Source organism: Myodes glareolus, chromosome 18, assembly GCF_982192425.1.
Source record: "Myodes glareolus chromosome 18, mMyoGla1.1, whole genome shotgun sequence".
NCBI lineage: Eukaryota > Metazoa > Chordata > Mammalia > Rodentia > Cricetidae > Myodes > Myodes glareolus.
In genome coordinates, this window is record NC_142043.1 from 62159600 (window position 1) to 62179098 (window position 19499).

Genomic DNA, 19499 nt, shown 5'->3' on the forward strand with positions numbered 1-19499 from the left:
AGAGAGAGAGAGAGTAGGTGGAGTCAAGGAGACCACACCATGTAGCTGCAGAAGGAGAAAGACACCAGAAACTTACTGGTAGGCCACAGCCTCGTCATGATACACAGATAATAGATATTAATTTAAGATGCAAGAGATGAGCTAGCTAGGAATACACCTAAGCTATCAGCCAAGCAGTGTTGTAATTAATATAGTTTTTGTGTGATTATTTGGGTCTGGGAGGCTGGACAGCCAAAGAACAGTCTTTACTTACACATATATGCAGGCAAAATACTAACACAAATAAAAAAAAACAAACAAAATCATTTTTTAAAGGAACAGGGTTCACATACAAAGGCAGTTTAAGTAGAACAAGATCCCCTTCACAAATGAGGTCATGGCCCTAATCTTACTGACTGGTATTCATATGAGGACCATGAGACAGGTGCACTCAAAGGGAAGGCAACACAGAGAAGACACCATCTGCCAGCCAAGGAGGACCAGGAGAACCAAGGCTTCCTTGTCACAACTGGATCTCGCAGTTCTAGCCTCCAAAACCACTGAGACAATACACATTTAAGACACTGGGTCTGTGGTACTGCCAGACAAGACCATCTTCTCAGAAATGATGAAGAGCAACCAGCCAGGCAGAGGACTTCTCTGTGGCTGAATGTTCATTTGCCTTGGGACATTTAAGAACACAGGCTATATCTCCACCAGGAACCAGATGACATGGCCCCATTTTTCAAAGGAGAAAACCAAGGGTCACCATTGCATGCTCTGTGGTAACATCAGTTAGACCCACCCAATTAACCAGAAGTTGGCTGACTGTGGAACAGAGACGACCAGGCTGTGTGAGCAGAAAGCACCGAGAACAATGAGAGCACTGCCAGCAGGGCTCCCTCTTCTCTGAGAATGCTCACAGCCCACTCTCAGGACAGCTGGAGCCAGCCAGGGTCACCACCCGGCCGGTGCAGCACCTCCTGCCTATAGTGAATAAGGAGGACGAAGCATGGAAGGCAAACCAAACAAAAAAACTGGTTACTGGGCCTCCAGAGCCCCACATCCTCAAGCAGCTGGGAGGCATGGCCTCTCAGTGAGATGTATAAGTCTATGAAATAACCCTGGAACCCCATTTGAAGGAAACACCAGGACTGGAGGGTGAAGGGGGTCGGTTCGCTGCTATCTCCGCTGCTAGTCTGCTCCAGAACAACACAAGGATGGTCCGTGCCCTCGGCCTTAATGACTTCCCCGGAGACAACACATGCTCCTAAGACCATGTCTCCTGACATCTTACCCACGTAGATGTTTCCGAATAGTACAAAAGAGAAGCTGCCATGTTTAAGGATAAACAAGAGACAAGTCCTGTCGTGAGAAACTGGAGACCCTATTAAGCTGCTTCAGTCTCCGTGAAGGGACCAGGGACAGAGCCCCAGCGGCTGGTGACTCAGGTCCTACCACAGTCACAGGCAAAGTGCTGGAGCCCTGTGCCCCTGCTTCCAGCCTGGAGCTGACCTGTCCTCAGCTTTCCACCCCTAATTACTCATTTCCCACTAGAAGAGAGGGCTGGGGCTGCACAGCTTGGTCTGAGATGGGGGCTATGGGGAGGGGGTAAGAGGGCCCAGGGTTCAGTAGCTGCTCCTCCTGTTGGTCTAATGAAGGAGCATCCAATGCACTCTACTGAACTTCAGTGTGCCTTAGCACCATACCTAGGCAGGTGTCACATGACTGGATGCAATGTCAAACCACAAGGGGGGTGACAGCAAGGCCTAAAGGTGGGATGTCAAGCTGGGGTAGGACTTGGGGGTTATCTAGGGTGCAGGGAAACTTGTAAGAAAAATGAGCCTAGCATAGTAGGGAGGGGGGGCAATGTGCCCAATGGTAAGACATCCCAGGAGGCAGGAAGTAATTCTCTTTAGATGATTCTTTCAACTTTCTGTAATTCTGCAATTACTCTAAAGTAAAAATAACACCCAAGGTCAGTGGAGACCGGCCCAAGCATTAACAGGCCTAGCACCACACAGAAAGCAGGATGCTGGAGCAGGCTACCGAGAATGCTAGCTAGAATGTGACCCTCTTAGCCCTCCATGGCTCCAGAGAAACAGAACCGAACAGGCTGTTCTCGCAGATGCAAAGCGTTTGGAATGCTGAGGTCATGCAGAAGCTGAAGCCCTGACACAGCCCTCGGGGTCCCGCCGCCCTTGGCACTGACGCTCCTCCTCGCTTCACTGGACTCTGCACAGGCTGACGGTTACTCCCTGTGGGCAGAAAGACAGGCCTAAAACAGGCAGCAACCAGACACATATGGGCAGCCTCCATGATGAGCTGGCCCGTGCAGGCTAGAATGGAACAGAATGAGCTGCCACTGCTGCCTGAACAGAGAGAGCTTCCCAGGAGCTGCTGTGACAGGAACAGCAGCTCAGCCCTAGCTGTGGCCAGGACAGCAGGGCTTTGAAGTGTGGCTGCTCCTAGGCTTCTCCCTGTCGACAGCCTGTCACAGCACCGGCTGCAGCCCTCACACTCTGAGGGAAGGAGACAGGGCCCAGAAGCACTTCTGAAGAGTGACAAAGTGACAGCAGTGATGGCCATACAGGGGCAGGACATCTCGGCTCGAGCTTCCTTACCAGAGAACCGGAACTCGGAGCAGGTGCCAAGCTAGGTCTAACTGCAGAATCGCGACTCCCTCTACAGCTTACCCTCAAGGAGAAGTAAAATGTTTAAAATAAAGCTTGCAACACAGTTGAGACCTAAACCAATCACCACTGACTGGGCTGAAAGCAAGAGGACTGGACAGACAGGAAGGACCAGAGCAGCAACAACGTTGGCCCTTCCCAGCATGAGACGGAGATGCCACCTCCTGGTCCTCCTGGGCGGCTCAGTACCCACAGCACCCAGAGAGAGGGACAGTTTTTCACTTCTGTGACAGAACAGCTGAGATAAGCAGCACTGGAGAGGCCGAGGCAAGAAGACTGTCGTTCGTGAGTTCAAGGTCAGTGTGGACTGGGGTGAGACTGTTTAAAAAGGAAGCAGCTGGATAGCTCAGGCAATGACAGTGCTTGCTGTGTAAGCCTGCAATCTGAGTTCAAACCCTGGGTCCCACAGCAGACAGCAACAGTCAACTCCCTCAGGCTGTTGTATGACCTCCAAACATATGAGGTGGCTCATGTACTTGCACATATGTGCATATATATGCACATACTGTACACACATCAGCAACATCACAACAATAATAAATTTTAAAAAGGAGGAAGGGCTTCATGTGGGGCTATCTGGATCATCTAGATGAGGTTAACTGAAGCAGGAAGAACTACCCTAAATACAGGTAGTACCAGGCTGGAGTCCCAGACTGCAGAAAAAGAGAATGTGAGTTGAACATTTACCACCCTCTGCTTCCTGACTGTGGAGAGGGGCAGTGGCTCAAGAAGGCATCTGGGTAGCAATGGGCCACGAAAACCCTACGGAGTCACTGGGGCTGCCAAGGCCCTAAAGAGACAGCATCTCTGTGTAGAATGTGGGAAATGCACAGGACAAGGGTGTCCGAAGGGAGGCAGCCGGATCAAAGGCAGAGCCCAATAACAGGACAGGAGCTGCTAACCATAGGGTGACATCTGCACAGAGCACACAAAAGCCTTTCTACTTCTCGTTCGCCCCACAAAGTTTTATCTCAGTACCTCCAGCTGCCCTCCAGCCTTGCTACTGGTGGGAGATGGGAGAGAGGAGCGGAAAGCCTTGGCAGAGCACTGCCCTTCAAGCTCCACAAACAGCAGAAAGATGCCGAGGACCCAAAATAGCCCCAGCTACTTGGTCCATGGAACTGGGCCTAGAAACAGCACCCCATGTGCTCAGACAACATCCACTCTTGTCTGTACTCCCCAGGCAAACAAGTGTCTAAAACACAACACCCCAAATAGGGTATAGACACCCCCAAAGAGCCAAGCAGCCTCCAGTATCCTGTACCCTGGTGTAAGATTGGTGGTAGGCACAGGGTTCCTCTCCCGAGAGGGTTTTGAAGCAACTAGGGGCAATCTACAGGGACAGAAGAGCTCCTGAATCTTTGGGTCCCAAACAAGAGCCATCAGGCCATCTCATCAGCGACTAGGAAGAAATGATGTCATCAGGTGGGCCGGCCTGGGACAAAGCACAGTGAGGGCACTCTGAGATCGCACAGGCTAAAGGACTAGGGAAAGCAAATGGGCATGCGGCTCCAAAGAGACCACAGAGAATGTGGCAGGTTCCCTGTGAACACGGGGAGAGTTAACATGACATCACATACAGGACCCACACAGGACCAGGTTCAGTGGGTCACCTCAAGGTAGGACCAGGTATCTCTGCTGATGTTTCTTGGTTATGAGTCTCTTCTCATACAACCCCAGGTAGAGGTTGTGCCCTGATGGTCAAGTCTCTGCCACAGGGTGGCAACAGTCCCCAAGGCTGGCTCCATGCTTAGAGAGCCAGGCCTCCAGCAACTATCCTCCCTTGTCTCTCAAGACCAAGTATGCCAGAACCCCAAGAGCTCCACACAACAGATCCCATTTCCTGGGGCCTAGAGATGCAGACCTGGGCTTCAACACTACCGCAGATGGCAGTCTCTACTGGGTAGAGGTGGGCACTTAACATGGTCCACCACAGAGCACAGGAAGCACCCAGGAAGTGAAGCTGTCCTATGAGCCTAACCTTCTACTACACGTTCTTATTATACGCTTGAGCAGGTTATAGGCCTCAAATCCAACAGGTACCTTTAGTCTGATGAAAGTGCCCCCTGTCATGCTATTGGGAACATGTTCCAGTCACTGTCACAAGTTACTTTATTACCAACTTAGGCCGGCCTCTATGCTCAGGCTCTGAAAAGATAACCTGATAGGTCCTGGCACCATATAAACCAGCCGGGCGGTGGCGCACGCCTTTAATCCCAGCACTTGGGAGGCAGAGGCAGGCAGATCTCTGTGAGTTCGAGGCCAGTCGGTCTACAAGAGCTAGTTCCAGGACAGGCTCCAAAGCTAGAGAAACACTGTCTCGAAAAAACGAAAACAAAAAAATTAAAATAGATAGATAGATAGATAAACTAAAGCTGCAGGAAGAAAGTGGCAATGGGTAGGCCAGAGCCTAGCCCTAGCTGGCTCCCTGCTGGCGCAAACAAACACTTCCACATCACACTCCACAACTAGGTAATGGAGGACCCAAGAAATGCCACTGGAAGGGACACACGGCAACAGTCACAGGTCCTGCCAACCCTGATTTGGTATCTCAACAAGATCCATACACCACTTTGTCAGCCTAGTACCCCACAGAGAGTACTTTGAGGAGCGAGTGCCTCCCCTCCTGCTCTTACACTCACAGGACACTGCAGGCAGGGTCAACTCACACTGTGACTGGCTTCTCAGCTCCTCCCCACAGCTCACTGGGCTGTGCTTCTGCTAAGCCTGGGAGCTGAGTAGGAAAAAGTGAAGAGTGTGCCCTATGGGTCCTGTCCTAGCCCTGAATTCACAGCCATCTAGTAAACAAATTCCTGAAGAAACTCTCATCCGCCTCAGGTTCTGTATGCACCAGGAACTGGCTTCCAGCGGGTCCTCTATCTAGTCCAGGACCTAAGAAGGAAATGAAGCTTTGCTGCCCTCTGCTGACCAGAATATGAGTACACAAAGGACTAACACTCAGAAGGGGGGGACCCTGCAAAGTCACATTCACTCATTCTGCTCAGCCTCGGGGAGGCTGAGGGTCTAAAAAGATACAGCCACCTGAGCTCTGGAACCTGTCAAGATACCTGAGAATGACCACAAGTGTGCACTCTGGGTTTCCTGCATGCCAGCTCTGCAGCCACTTCACCCAGTCTAGAGCTCCTAACGACGTGCTCCCCACAACTCCGAGGGCCTTTGCGCCTAGCAGCACTCTGACCAAGGGCCACTGACAGTGCTGTTCACACACTTTTCACAGCCTTCATTCCAGGCGCTCCTGCCCCCACCCTGGCTCTCCTCTGCCCCATCCTGCCCACCTCTAGGAGACAGAATTCAGAACCCAGAAGATAGTCTGGAAATGGACTGAGCTTACTTTCTGCAACAGTGAGGGGACAGAGAACCGGAAATCAAATTCAAAAATGTTCTTGTGGGCTGTCTCCTCCAGATAGCACGATATCAAGTTTTAGTGACATGCCCAAGGTCAGTAAAGGCAGATGGCAGACAGCGCATCACGACCATGCACTAGGTGGTGCCATGCCCAGGCTCACTGCACAGCTCCAGCTGACTAAAGAGCAGGTAACACACCATGTGAAGACAGGGTGGGAGGAAGATGCTCACTGGTGTCTGCCAGCCAAAAGAGCAGGCAGGGGAGCCATAAACCACTTCACATGGGGGTTCTGGATCCCACAGAAGACCCTTTAGCCCACAGGACAAAGCTGGGTTTATTGGCTGGGGTTGGGGAGAGATCTCTGGATCAGTCTCACCCCTCCTCCTTGGGCAGGAGGTAAAGACACACAGATCAGGAGTCCCACAGCACAGCAGCAGAGTCCAGCACCTCCCGGAGGCAGAGACCTTGCCTGTCACAGAAAGGCAAGCTCAGGGGAGCAGGAGAGGAACTGGCTGCTAAGACACCAATAGGAAGATGAGAGATGACTGCAGCAAAGCACTCAGAGACAAAGGAGCCACCTCCTCCTGGGGCTCCAAGCCTGTGCGCTGTAGGACAGCCTGTGAGCGCACATGGGGCATGGCAGTTGTCTATCCTCCTCGGGGCCACAGCAGTTGTAGCCACCTCAGCTCCTGGACCTGAAGTGTGGAATTATTTCTGACCCAGTCCTGGGCAAGAATGAGGCATGGGAAGGAGGTGCTGCAATGGCACAGACAGAAAAGCACCCACAAGGTATGGCTTGTACCTCTGAAACTAGTGGGTCACGGGCAGACTGGGGAGCAGAAGTCCTGGGTGAAAGTGTACTGGGTGAAAGTGCACAGCCGTGTGAAGAACCCCAAGGCCCCAAGGCCTCGGACTATGGAAACGGCAAAGCCTTACTCTGGTCCAGGCACGGTGTTTACCATGGATCAATGTGCAAACATACCAACTACAGCTTCCTCCTCCCAGATGACTGCAACCGGAGACTGCTCCCCTACACAGACCTCTTTTGCAGGCGAGTTTCATGCTTGACACAAGCTAGAGTCACCAGAGAGGGAGTCTCAACTGAGAAAATGCCTCCATAAGATCAGGCTGTAGACAAGCCTGTAAGGCATTTTCTTAACTAGTAATTGATGGGGGAGATTCCAGCCCACTGTGAGTGGTGCCATCCCTGGGCTGGTGGTCCTGGGTTCTATAAGAAAGCAGACTGAGCAAGCCAAGAGGAACAAACCGGTAAGTAGCACTCCTCCACAGTCTCTGCATCAGCTCCTGCCTCCAGGTTTCTGCCTTGTGTGAGTTCCTCCCTGGTTTCTCTCAAAGACTGCGAGACGCAAGCCAAATACAACCCTCTCCTCCCCAAGTTGTTTTGGACATGGTGTTCCACCATCACAGCAATAAAAACCCTAAGACATTCCTGAGTTCCCAGACTGCCTGGGCCCTCCACCAGAGCAAGCACAGCCGCCAGAGGCCACCCACTCCAGCTTTTCCGTGTGTGTGTCTGTCCTTTCTTCATTCCTGTGTTGCCCGCCACATTTTCAGGATCAAGCCATGCAGGACACAGCAAGAGACTGAGTCAGGACTCAGCTCCCTTCGTGACCCAGGCCCACTCTGACACAAGTCAGGGCCCCCTCCAGCTGCCTGGTTCAGGGAACAAGGCAGCCAGGAACAGAAGTGTTCAGCACTGAGAACAGGAAAAGTACCAGTAGCCAGAAGATGCCTGTGGAGAGGGTCTGAGATGCAGACCTAGGACTCTGGGACACCAGGCTCTGCATGCCTCAGCCAGGTAGGAATAAGATAAAGGGCTGGGGATTTTCCTCCCTATGCACGGGGCTGTTCCCAAAGGGTCTACAAGTATGGCTGTGTCCAATGAGTGGCTGATCTTTTGTGCTACTGGGCAGAGACAGAGCCAAGTCTACCCTACTCCATCGGGACTCTGTGAGGCCTAACAGTCACCTATGTCTAGCCTAAGGTTAACTGTAACAACTGGGGAAGTTGTAATGACAGGGAAGTTGGGGGCGGGGGGGGGGGGCAAGAAGGTGGGGGGTGGTCAGAACACAGATGACACGCACACCAGGGAAACTGCAAAGAAAAGTCCCTGGAGGTGTCTCAGAGACCACCCTTGGTCCCCAGGGATGAGTTCAGCATTCAGGATCACCTTCTCCTGGGACATCCTGTGTCCAAAACACATGCACTGAGACGGGCAAGAATCACAGGCATGGAGAACCAAGGCTACTACTCTCTGGCCAGAGCTACACATAACTCAGGCTGAGGAGCCTCCTACAGCCCCAAAACCCATCTCTGCCTCATACTAAAACTCTAGATCCTATGACCCTACGAAAGGAGAAGAAATGGGAAATACACACAACTAAGAAGGCCAAAGGTCACTCTAGGAAGTGAGAGCTCAAATGTGATCCATTCCTTATTTAAGGTTTTATGTACATATATGGTTCTTTTTTTTTTTTTTTTGAGACAAGGTTTCTCTGTGTATCCCTGACTGTCCAGAAACTCGCTCTGTAGACCAGACTGGCTCAAACTCACAGAGATCCACCCGCCTCTGTCTACTGAGTGCTGGAATTAAAGGCGTGCACCACCACCTAGTGGGTATACAGATTTTTAAAACATCATTATCTGAAGTATTCCATCAGGTATAGTTTCCAAATTCTTTCTAATTGTTAAGTAGTTAACCCTTTGAGAAAGCACTGCTATCAAGTGGGGGCAGTGAGAGTGACAGGTGGTCCAGGACCCAAACAACAGGGCTTGACAGAGGTACCAACAGGAAAAGGACAGGACAGAGCTGAAGGAGGCGCTGCCGTGGCAAAGCCTGGGGGCTAACCATGTTCTGCAGGGTCCAGTTGGCAGGAAGGAGGTCCATGGCTCAGCTGAAGCCTAAGAACAACTCCCTGTCCCTAAGAAGGCCATAGCGACTCCTCGGGAGTTGTCTAGCTGGGTCACCTTGCTGGGCCTTCCTCAGGAAGGAGCAAGAAACCAGCGTTTGCCAAATGTCTGGATCTTTCTGGATACAGTAACCTCAGTCTCTATAAGGTGGGTCTGTCACCATTTTTATATACTAGGAATGACACTTAAGACTGCCAAGTGTCTCCCCTACCTGTGAGTGACCTAGACTGACTTGTGAAGAAGGTTCACTACTCTCTTGACCCAGAAACCCCTACAAAATCATGCAAATCAAGAAGTTCAAATCTTCGTAGCCACTTTAAGAGCATCTGTGAAACAGCCCAGGCCATCAAAGGTCTGCGTATTTGAAAACCACCGAATACCCGAGAGATATCACCTATAAGAAACAGAGTGTGGCGTTCAGGCAGTATGATGGCGGAGTCGGTAGGTGCACCCAAACAGTGGGGCTGGACACAGGGTTGTGGCAAAAAAAAAAAAAAAAAGCGCTAAGTTTTTGCTGCATGTGCTTAAAAATGCAGAGAGCAGCGCTGGACTGAAGGGTTGAGATGTAGGTTCTCTAGTCATTGAACACACCCAGCGGAGGAGAGCACCTGAGATGCACCAACGACTTACAGAGTTCACTGGCAGACAAAACCATACATAAGCTCCTCCTGCCACACTGAGATGATCCTCATTGAAAAAGACCAAATTGTTCCAAAGCCAGAAGAGGGGGGTGCACAGAAGAAGGAAAGGGAGAAGGCTACCACAGAAGAAACTGAAGAAACAAAAATTTAAGCCACAGGAATAAATTCAGCATGAAATAAACAGATAAAAGTTAAAAAAAAAAAAAAAGGAAAGCCAATAGTAGGGCCAGACATGGTGTCACACGCTTTTAATCCCAGCACTTGGGAAGCAGAGGCAGGTGGATCTCTGTGAATTCGAGACCAGCCTGGTCTACATAGTGAGTTCCAGGTCAGCCAGGTCTGGACAGAGGCAATCACAAAGCCTGCCTGTTTTCTGCCTCCTTGTTATTATATAAGCATAGCATCAATTTTGTAGGTAAGCTTACCTATTGCAAGAGTACTTAGGATGCATGCTGAGAATTTATGAGTGAATTGCCAGGCAGTCTGGCACCTGCTTCAAAAGTACTCGGTATATGAGTACCAAGGGTGGGCATTTGCCACATGGAACTTCTTTCTACTTAGTATATTTGAAATTCTTTTCTGTAAAGGAAACATCTTTTTTTGTTTTATTTTGAGGACAGGGTCTTTCTACATAGCCCTGTCTACCCCGGAACTCGATACATAGACCAGGCTGGCCTCGAATGCACAGAGATCTGCCTGCCTCTGCTTCTCAAGTGCTGGGATTAAGGTATTCGACACATCTGGCCTAAACATCGTTTTAAAAGCACAAGCTAGCCCACAGACAACAGTCAGGCTTCCCTCTCACCTCTCCAAAGGTAGTGACTCACCTTTCTTTAGGGACACCACACTCTTCTGGTCCAGCTCCAGCCTCTGCACCAAGGCACTAGGGTCTATCTGTGTCCTGGCAAAGATGTCATTGTGAACCAATGTCCAGTCCTGCAGTTCCAACAAGAAAAGAAAGAGGACAACACCAAGTTGGCCTTTAGTATCAGAGTCAAACAACGAGAAGATGCCAAGGCAAAAATCCTCTACTTCTCATCCAGAGAGGCCCTGGGAGAGTAGCTGTGTCCTTATTCCCAGATCAGGCCTGTGCCCAGACTGCTCCTTCCTTCCCCCATCAGACTTGGAACAATCAGAGCAGCTGGGTCCACCAGGAAGTAGAGCGCAGCTCCACCAGCCCAGGGACTGAACACGGCCTCCATGCAAACATACGCGGACCCAGAAGCAGCTCTGAGGACCCTGAGCTCAGCCCTCCCAGGACTGAGGAAGGGGAACCTTCTACATCCTCTGCCACCTTTGAGGGTCAAAACAGGAATACCAGCCACATAGCCTTCCAGTAGAGAGGCAAAGACACGAATGGCCAAAGGAGCTTAAGAACATCTCTGTCAACATGTGGCTTAAGCTTGAGCCAAGCTACCAAATTAAAAGAAAAATGGGGAAAATAAGATATAGGAGGCTACAGGACAATGGGAGGATGTACAAGGAGATGGGAAGAACGCTCAAACAGTTTAGCCACATCCAAAAATAAAAGCTAAGTACAGTAAGGCCACAGCCTGGGCACAGAGAGTGTGACAAGCCAGCCTGAGCTATAGTGAGACCTTATCTCCAAAATAAAATAAAATAAATAACATAAAACAATGAAATAAAATAAAAATAAATAAAATACAAAAACCCCAAAGCAACAGCCAACAATGGTAGACAGAGGTCAGCAATAGAACAATTGCTTAGGTTCAACTCCTAGTACAGAAAAATAAGCACTAATTTAAAAAATGAAGATGACATCCAAGCAAACAATATCAATGATGGGTACAACACTAACCTGCTTCCCACAAGCAAAAGTAAACTCGGAGGAGGAAAGGTCAATGTGGAAAATTCAATGGTACTTCTGTACACTAGTGATGTACAATCTGCCCCCAGGAAATATTCCATTTGCAGCAGCATCAAAAAATAACAAAATATTGCCAGCCAGTGGTGATGAACACCTTTAATCTATGCCTAAATCAATCAATCAATAAATAAGATATTAAAATACTAAGTCAGACATGAGCGGCCTGTGCTTGTAATTCCAGCACTTAAGAAGCAGAAGTTCAAGGTCACCCTTGGCTGAAGAGTGAGAGTTATGGGCCAACATAAGCTATAAGACCCTGAATCATAATAAATAAATAAATATATAAATAGTGCAATGTTTGCCAGGCAGTAGAGACACATGAACTGTAAAACCTTGAATCATGAATGAATGAATAAGTAAATAAATAAATAAGAATGCAATATTTGCTAAGCAGTAGTAGCACACGCCTTTAATCCTAGCACTCAGGCGGCAGAGGCAGGTGGATCCGAGTTTGAAGACAGCCTGGTTTACAGAGTAAGCTAGGACAGCTAGGGCTGCACAGAGAAACCCTGACTAAATATAAATAAATAAATAAATAAATAAATAAATAAATAAAGTGGGTAAAGTGTCTCCATCAAGGTTGATGAGTGAAGTTGAATCCCAGGACCCATGTGGTAGGATGAAACCGAACCCTACAAACTCTTTTCTTACTTCTGCATGCACACCATGGCATTCCTGTGTCCAAGCAAATGCACACAAAATAAAATACATAGCATTTAAGAATAAACAACAAAATTAGTACAAGAATTGAATCATAAAAACTGCAAAGTATATTTAAAGGAAGAAATGGTAAGTTACCTTGTTTTCATGAACTGAAAGATCAAATATTCTTAAGAGGGCAATATCTTCTAAATTGTTCTAAATATTAACTAAAACTACCAAATGTCTAAATCAAGGAAGAAGGCTCAGCGGGTGAAGACCCTGTCCATCAAATTCTACCCCCGGAACTCACATGAAGGAGAGAACTGACTCTCATGAGCTGTCTGTACTCCACACACACATCTAGGCACACATGTCTCCACGTGCAGACACAGTAATATAAAAAAACTTCACACCAGATGTCTTTTGTGTGTGTGTGTGTGTGTGTGTGTGTGTGTGTGTGAAAACTGACTCGCTGATGCTAAAATCCATAAGGGAATGCAAAAGACCCAGTTGGAGACCCAGAAAAGGGTCTGAGGATCTACATTTCCAGACCTAAAGCTGACTCAGAACCGCTAAGTCAAGCTGTGTGTGATACTGGCATAAGGATTAATGGAACGAAACTGAGAGCTGAAGCCAAAACTCTAGAGCCAGATTTTGGCAAATACCAGCAACTCCCCTAAGTAGCTGGCACCCTCCAGGATTTACTTAACTCTTAAGAAATCTTATCTTGCTGGGCATGGTGGCGCGTGTCTTTAACTGAAGCATTTGGGAGGCAGAGGCAGGCTAACCTCTTCTGAGTTCAAGACCAGTCTGGTCTATATAGTGAGTTCAAGGACAGCCAGAACTACAGAGAGATCCTGTCTCAATAGGAAAAAAAAAAAAAAAAAAAAAAAAAAAGGATGAGAAATGAGAAATGGATGGCTCAGTGATTAAGAGCACTTGCTGTTCTTGCAGAGGACCTATATTTGGTCCCTAGCACATCCGTGGTGCCATACAACCATCCCTAACTCTAGTTCCAGGGGATTCACCCACACAAGCCCTCTTTAGCTTCTAACAGCGCCAGATACACATGGTAAATGCATACATGCACTCGAAACACACACATAAAGGGTTTTTAAAAAACTCATCTGTCACAATCACAAATGAGATTGTGTCGGCTTTACAAGTGCGTGACACATGGCACACAGTAAATGCTTGACAAGAATGCTTCAGAATAACTGATGGGAAGGCACTGGCCCCATGGTCCAACAATGGCCCCTCTGTTGCTCCTACGCAAACCAGAAAATATTGCCAAGGCAGCTGGAGAAGGAGCACCAGGCAAAAATTATGTGGATGTATCGTGCAACACTGACAAACTCTAACAATAGTGGGTTTCGAGAAAGAACCCAACACAAGAGACCACGATCTCCATTTACACAAACTGTCCACAGCAAAGGCCAAAAGTAGATTCTTGCTTGCAAGTGTGGGTGGATGAAAGGCATGGACAACTGTAAAAAGAACAGCGCTTCTTTTCAAGTCACCTAACTTCAGGAACCTCCTCTTCTTTACTGAAAGCCCGGTGCATTTTAAAGAGCTAGCTAGCGTCCTCCAGCATTTCCAAAACGTAGAGGGGGGCTCTCCTCCACCAGTGGAGTGTTTCTGGAGCCCCACACTTCAACCAAGAGGGCACACGATGAAGGCACAACGGCTAAAGGTGGGACCGGGTCAGGACCCTAACTGGAACCCACACAGTGGGAGACGGCAACCCGGCCGTGTTGAACTCCGGTCCTGCAAGGCACCTGCTCTGCGAAAATTCCAGCCACGCAGGACCTTTGCTCTGCGGAGACGCCAGCCATGCAGGACCCCTGCTCTGCGGGGACCCCAGCCATGCAGAACCACTGGTCTACGGAGATTCCGCTCAGTGGAGACCTGGTCCGGGCCGACCCACGCCCCGCACCTCACCTTTGCTCCCGCTCCGCCCGCCGAGACTTGTGGGACGGCCGGCTCCAGGGCGCGGGGCACAGGGCCGGGCGGAGCCTCCCCGTCGGGCCTCACGGCCGCCCGATGCACACGTGCCCGCAGCGCCCTCACTTTCCCCATCTTCACTGGAGGATTCCACGGGACAGTAACGCCGCCTCACTAGCAGAAGGGCCTCCCGGAAGTTCTCCCTGCGAGGCGGAAATAGAAGATCTAAGTTCCGCCGATCCCCGGAAGTACCGCCCGTCTTCTGTGCGCGGTGGCGGTGCTTACGGCCGAGTGCTACCGCTAGCGTGTTAGCCATGCGCCAACGTGGCTGCTGTAGGACCGTTGGTCTTGCAAAAAGCCAGGGAAATAAAAACGACAGAGGCCTCGGGTGCATATGACGAGAAACGGCATGTTTTTGTGGGGCTAACCTGAGGCAGAGTAGGGAAACAGGTTCACGCCGGGGCCTTGGCCAAGTGGCCCATATTATTCATGCATGTTTCTGTTTGTTCAACATTGCGTTTCGTCCTCAAAACAGGTCCTGGGAGTTGGGCTTTTCTCGTCCACTTAAATGAGGACCAGGCAGCGAAAGACTTGGCGGCCTCCGTCCTCCCTCCTGCACAATCGGCTCCTTGCCCCTGTGCACCCAGCATGTATTGCGTAGGGAAAGCAGGGCAAGAGGGAGAAGCGAGTCCCACTGTTCACCCAGGTGACACCTGTAACAAGGCATGCTATGGTTGGGGCCACAAAGGAAAGCTGACCCAGGCGCAGCCGCCCTCGTACTTTCTACTATGGCAGAGGGCGTCCTGGGCTGTCCCTCGGGCCCCACGTGCCACCGTGGTTGTTGAACTGCTTAGGGGCACTCTTGTCCCAAATAGTGCTCTAGCCTGCAAGGGGGCGCCCATTAATTCTTTGGACTCCTGTACTCCTTTTCCTGTCGCTTGAGGGCACTCGTGTCCCGCTGGCCTAGCTCCTGCCAACCTGGGTTTCTGAGTAGAAAGGATTGCACTATTATCTCTGTAGCCCAACCCTCCAGGCCCATTACTCGATCAAACTCCCGGCTCACCCTACTGAATTTACCCTAGAGGCTGGGTGTGGGTGAGAACCACTGCCTGCAGGCGCTTTCACTGGCACAGCTACTGGAGGTACACTGCCCTAGCACCTGACCGTGGGCACACAGCTGCCTAGCCAGCAGCAATCAGTGGAGTAACCTGGGTCCAGATCAGCTCCCCTGCCTTTATCCAAGTCATGGAGATAAAGTAATGCCCGGCTTGTCTCATGAAGAAGCGGTCCCTTGAGACTCCCAGGGAGGTGGCTGGCCTCCTTTTTTGCGTTTTTTTTTTTAAATTTTTATTTTTATTTTGCCTCAGGTGAGTTTGTCAAGGCCTGAGCTTCCCAAGCCTCAGTTTCCCTGCTTCTACAATGAGGGGGTGGGATAGGCTAGAGTGCTTGTGAACTGAGAGTAAAGCAAGAGGAAGTGCCTACTGGCAGCTTGTAGCTGGACCTCATGGTTTCCCAGGGTTGGGCAGAAAAGAGGCTGGTGACCCAATAGGGTGTTTGCCATGTGAAGGGCAAGTACCCAAGCCCAGTGCTAGCACAGGAACGCCCAGCACTTCCGAGGCCCAGGACTTTCTGGTGGCTTGTGGAGGGCCGCAACCACATTCTCCATTACTTTAAGGGACAGAGGTAGTTGACCTCTGTGACTTCAAGGTGTGGTAGCACACACCTTTAATCCCAATGCCTGGGAGGCAGAGGTACGTTGACCTCTGAGACTTTAAGGGACAGAGGTAGCTCTGTGACTTCAGGGTGTGGCAGTACACACCTTTAATCCCAATGCCTGGGAGGCAGAGACACAGCTCTGTGAGTTCAAGGTGTTGTAGCACACGCCTTTAATCCCAGCATTGGGGAGGCAGAGACAGTGGGACTATAATGCGCATGTGCTTGGTAACTTTCCGTTGCTGCGTCCCTGCCTACTCCCGAAACAGACCAATCCAAGAGTGACACACCCGAAGTGAGGACTGTTTCCTATATAAGGGATGGGTTCCCCTCATTCTGGGTCTCTGCTTTGGAAGCTTATGCTCTCTCTCTTAAGACACATTAAAGCTTTTCTGCAGAAGGATCCTAAGTGTGCCGCGTCGTTCTTGCTGGCAAGACGGTAGCGCGGGAAAGTGGCTGAACTAGCAGTGCAGAGTCCTAAACCTGGCTCTGATCCTGTTTGCTAGGCAATGGGGCAACAAAGCCATCCCCACTCCTTCATATCTCCCTGGAGAGGGAGGCCTTGCTGACCAGCAAGGACACCTTCCACCCACCTCGGTCAACCTGTGAAGGACACAGCCACTTTCCAGCAGTCCCCTGAAGTGTGGTCAGAGGAGACCTGAGAAAGGTGTCCTTGGGTGTCCTCACCCTGTGCTGTGGCTTCCCACTGTTGTTCTGATGCCACTGATGCTGTGCACCCAGGCTAATTAGCCAGGGCCTGGTGCTATGGCCATAGAAAGGCCCTCTGGGTTGGTGTTACTTCTGCCCTGGTACCCTTTGACTTCTGGCTCTGTTGATGGCTTGCGGTGTCTTCAGTGTTCCTTTGGCCAGGTTATCTCCGTAACTGAGATGTTTCTGCAGCCTGGGGTCCTGAGACCAAGGCAGCCCCACACTTTTACACTCCAGGGGAGCAAGGGCTGGCAGTGGTCCAGGGTGTGTGTCCCCACCCGTCCTGTGGGAAACCCTGCAGTGGCACCCAGGGTGGGTCAGAGGAAGTGAGCTGGGAGACCCATGTCACAATTTAAAGTGCTGAAGACACAGGAGACCTGAGAGTCCCCTGGCATAAGAACCCTGATGCCCTTACCCTCGGGGGTCGGTTATAGGACTGGGCCATCCTTTCAACACTCTCTCCCCATTGAGTCAGACCGCTGAACAGGTAGAGCTGCTTTCAGTGGAGTTGACTTATAATAACCTCCTTACTTACTATAAAATGTTATCATAAACAAATTGAAAAGAAAAAAGAGTTAGCTTTAAAAAGTTGACACTTCTTGGATCCTATAGCCCAGAACTACAGTGTGACAACCATTTCAAGCAGTCCCGGCTGGCTCCTCCAGGATCTGGGTGTCCATTCAGAGTTGATTACTGTCACCATTGCTGCTGTTTTTAGATCTTGACAAGTCAACACGGCCATTGTCCTTATTCTGTCTCTGAGCCCTAAGCTGGCCCAGCCAGAGAGACCACTACTACCAGTCTGTTTACTTGTTGTTTTGATTTTTTGAGACAGTCTCTCTATGTAGCCCTGGAACACACTATATAGGCCAGGCTGGCCTTGAACTCACAGATCCCCCTGTCTCTGCCTCCAGAGTGCTGATATTAAAGACATGTACCATCACACCCAGCTCACCTACTGTTCCTTATACCCTATTTCGGGGGGAGGGGTGTTGATCAGTCCCTCTCAGAGCTAACCTTCTGCCTGCCTAACGCTACCTAGAGGGATGAAGGGGAATACTTGAAAGTGGAGGTGGTATTTGGATTGGACCTTTCAGTACCGAAAGGTGTAGGTGGGCAGGGGATGGGTTCAGGAACAATCCAGTGTGTTCAAAGACGTGAGAGGTAGCTAGGTTTGACAGAAGCCAGAGTGGTGTGTAGTGAGGGAGGGGGGTCTATATTCTGTAGGTCTCCTGGTGTCCAGAGCAGGGATAGTTTGAGAAACAGTCTCTCTATGGTGTTCATTGCTCCAGCTCTCAAGTTGCCCCTTCTTTGGGGGCAGTGAGCAGAGATGCTTCCCTGATCGAGGCCCCCAGACTTCAGGTCTTCCTCGATATTGCCCACAGTTTGTCCTCTTGCCCTCTTCCCTTGAAGAAGCCAAGATCGCACCGCTCTACATCCCCGGAGATTAGGGCTGAATAGTTTGATTCCTTCCATTACACTTAAGGAGGCTCACACAGATTCAGCAAAATTAGGAAGAATTGTCTGTATAAGTTCAAATGGAACCTAACGAACTATTCAGGGGCTAGGGAGGTCATGGACTAGAATAGAATCTACTACACCAACATAATTCTTTCCTATATCCTAAAACTTATCCTTATGCCCACAAGTGAGTGTAGCTCTCACCCTTCATGAGGGATTCTTATTCTTTACATACATATATATGTATGTGTCTATATATGTGTGTATAGCCAGGCGGTGGTGGCACAGGCCTTTAATCTCAGCACTTGGGAGGCAGAGGCAGGCAAATCTCTGTGAGTTCAAGGTCAGCCTGGTCTACAGAGCAAGTTCTAGGACAGCTAGGGCTAGTACACAGAGAAACCCTGTCAAAAAAAAAGCAAAACCAGAAAAAATCCAAAATATATATGTGTGTGTGTGTGTATATATATATATAATTGTATATACACACACACACACACATAAAGCAATAATTTAAAAAAGCTATCAATTTGAGAGGGAAAAATTGGGATGACTTGACAGTGATTGGAGGAAGGAAATGAAGTAATTAGATTTTAACTTAAAATATATTACACAAAATAATAATTATTGAGGGCTGGAGAGATGGTTCAGTGGTTAAGCGCAGTGGCTGTTCTTTCAGAGGTCCTGAGTTCAATTCCCAGCACCCACATGACAGCTCACAGCTGTCTGTAACTCCAGCTCCAGAGGATCTGGCATCACACAGACATGTGTGCAGGCAAAACACCAATGCACATAAAAAATAAAAATAAATAAACCATTAAAAATGATCATTGTTTTTAAGTACAGATGAAGACTTTCACTGACTTTCACTCCACAAACAAAAACCAAAAGTGATTTCATCAGATTCCGCAAACACTGATCACTAGGACTGAATTTCATCCATACACACAGAGTGAGGGATGGTGCCTGGGACCTCATACATCCCCTAAACACTCTCTACCCACTGAGTTGCCCTCTACTCCCCCGTTTTGATTGCTTACAGCCTCACATGTTCTGAGCATCTGTGCTGTGAGCCAGGCCTTTTGCAGGACCCTGTCACGTGCCCCCAGCTGTCCTCAAACACTGGCACTTAAGGGAAACTGAGGCTCAGAAAAGGAAAGACATGGAGAATCTTGAGGGTCTGACCACAGTTTGTAGGCCATACTGTGTGCTGATGCTACAGCCAGTGTGACCCCCGACAGACAGAGAAGAGCAGAAAAAAAGGACCCAGAGGAACCTGAGTGCAGAAATCAGGGTGAGAACACATTTGCTTGGATGAATGCAGCCCGGGCCTTCTGCTGACATTCTCCTGGGGATGTCAGTAGTTTTGTTCCAACATCGGTGGAAACCACACACTGAGCAGGAAATGGTGGTTTGGTAAGATCTGGAAAGAGAAGTGACACAGGGCAAGCAGAGGTCTCACCCAGGTGGGACCTGGGTTGGGGCTAGGTGCCTCCCATCTGACCTATGAACCTCTGCCTGTCCCATAGCATGGC

At 49.7% G+C, this 19499-nt stretch overlaps 1 protein-coding gene across 1 annotated transcript in view; it reads right to left on the minus strand.

The window, feature by feature from the left end:
* Slx9 (SLX9 ribosome biogenesis factor) overlaps positions 1 to 14289 on the minus strand; it is a 33340-nt gene extending 19051 nt beyond the window's left edge. The window contains exons 1-2 of the mRNA XM_087898281.1: positions 14083 to 14289; positions 10439 to 10547 (exon numbers count right to left, since the gene is read on the minus strand). Of these exons, the coding sequence (XP_087754407.1) occupies positions 10439 to 10547; positions 14083 to 14220 (247 nt within the window). The 5' untranslated portion in view covers positions 14221 to 14289. The remainder of the gene's footprint in view (positions 1 to 10438; positions 10548 to 14082) is intronic.
* Positions 14290 to 19499: the final 5210 nt, after the last annotated feature.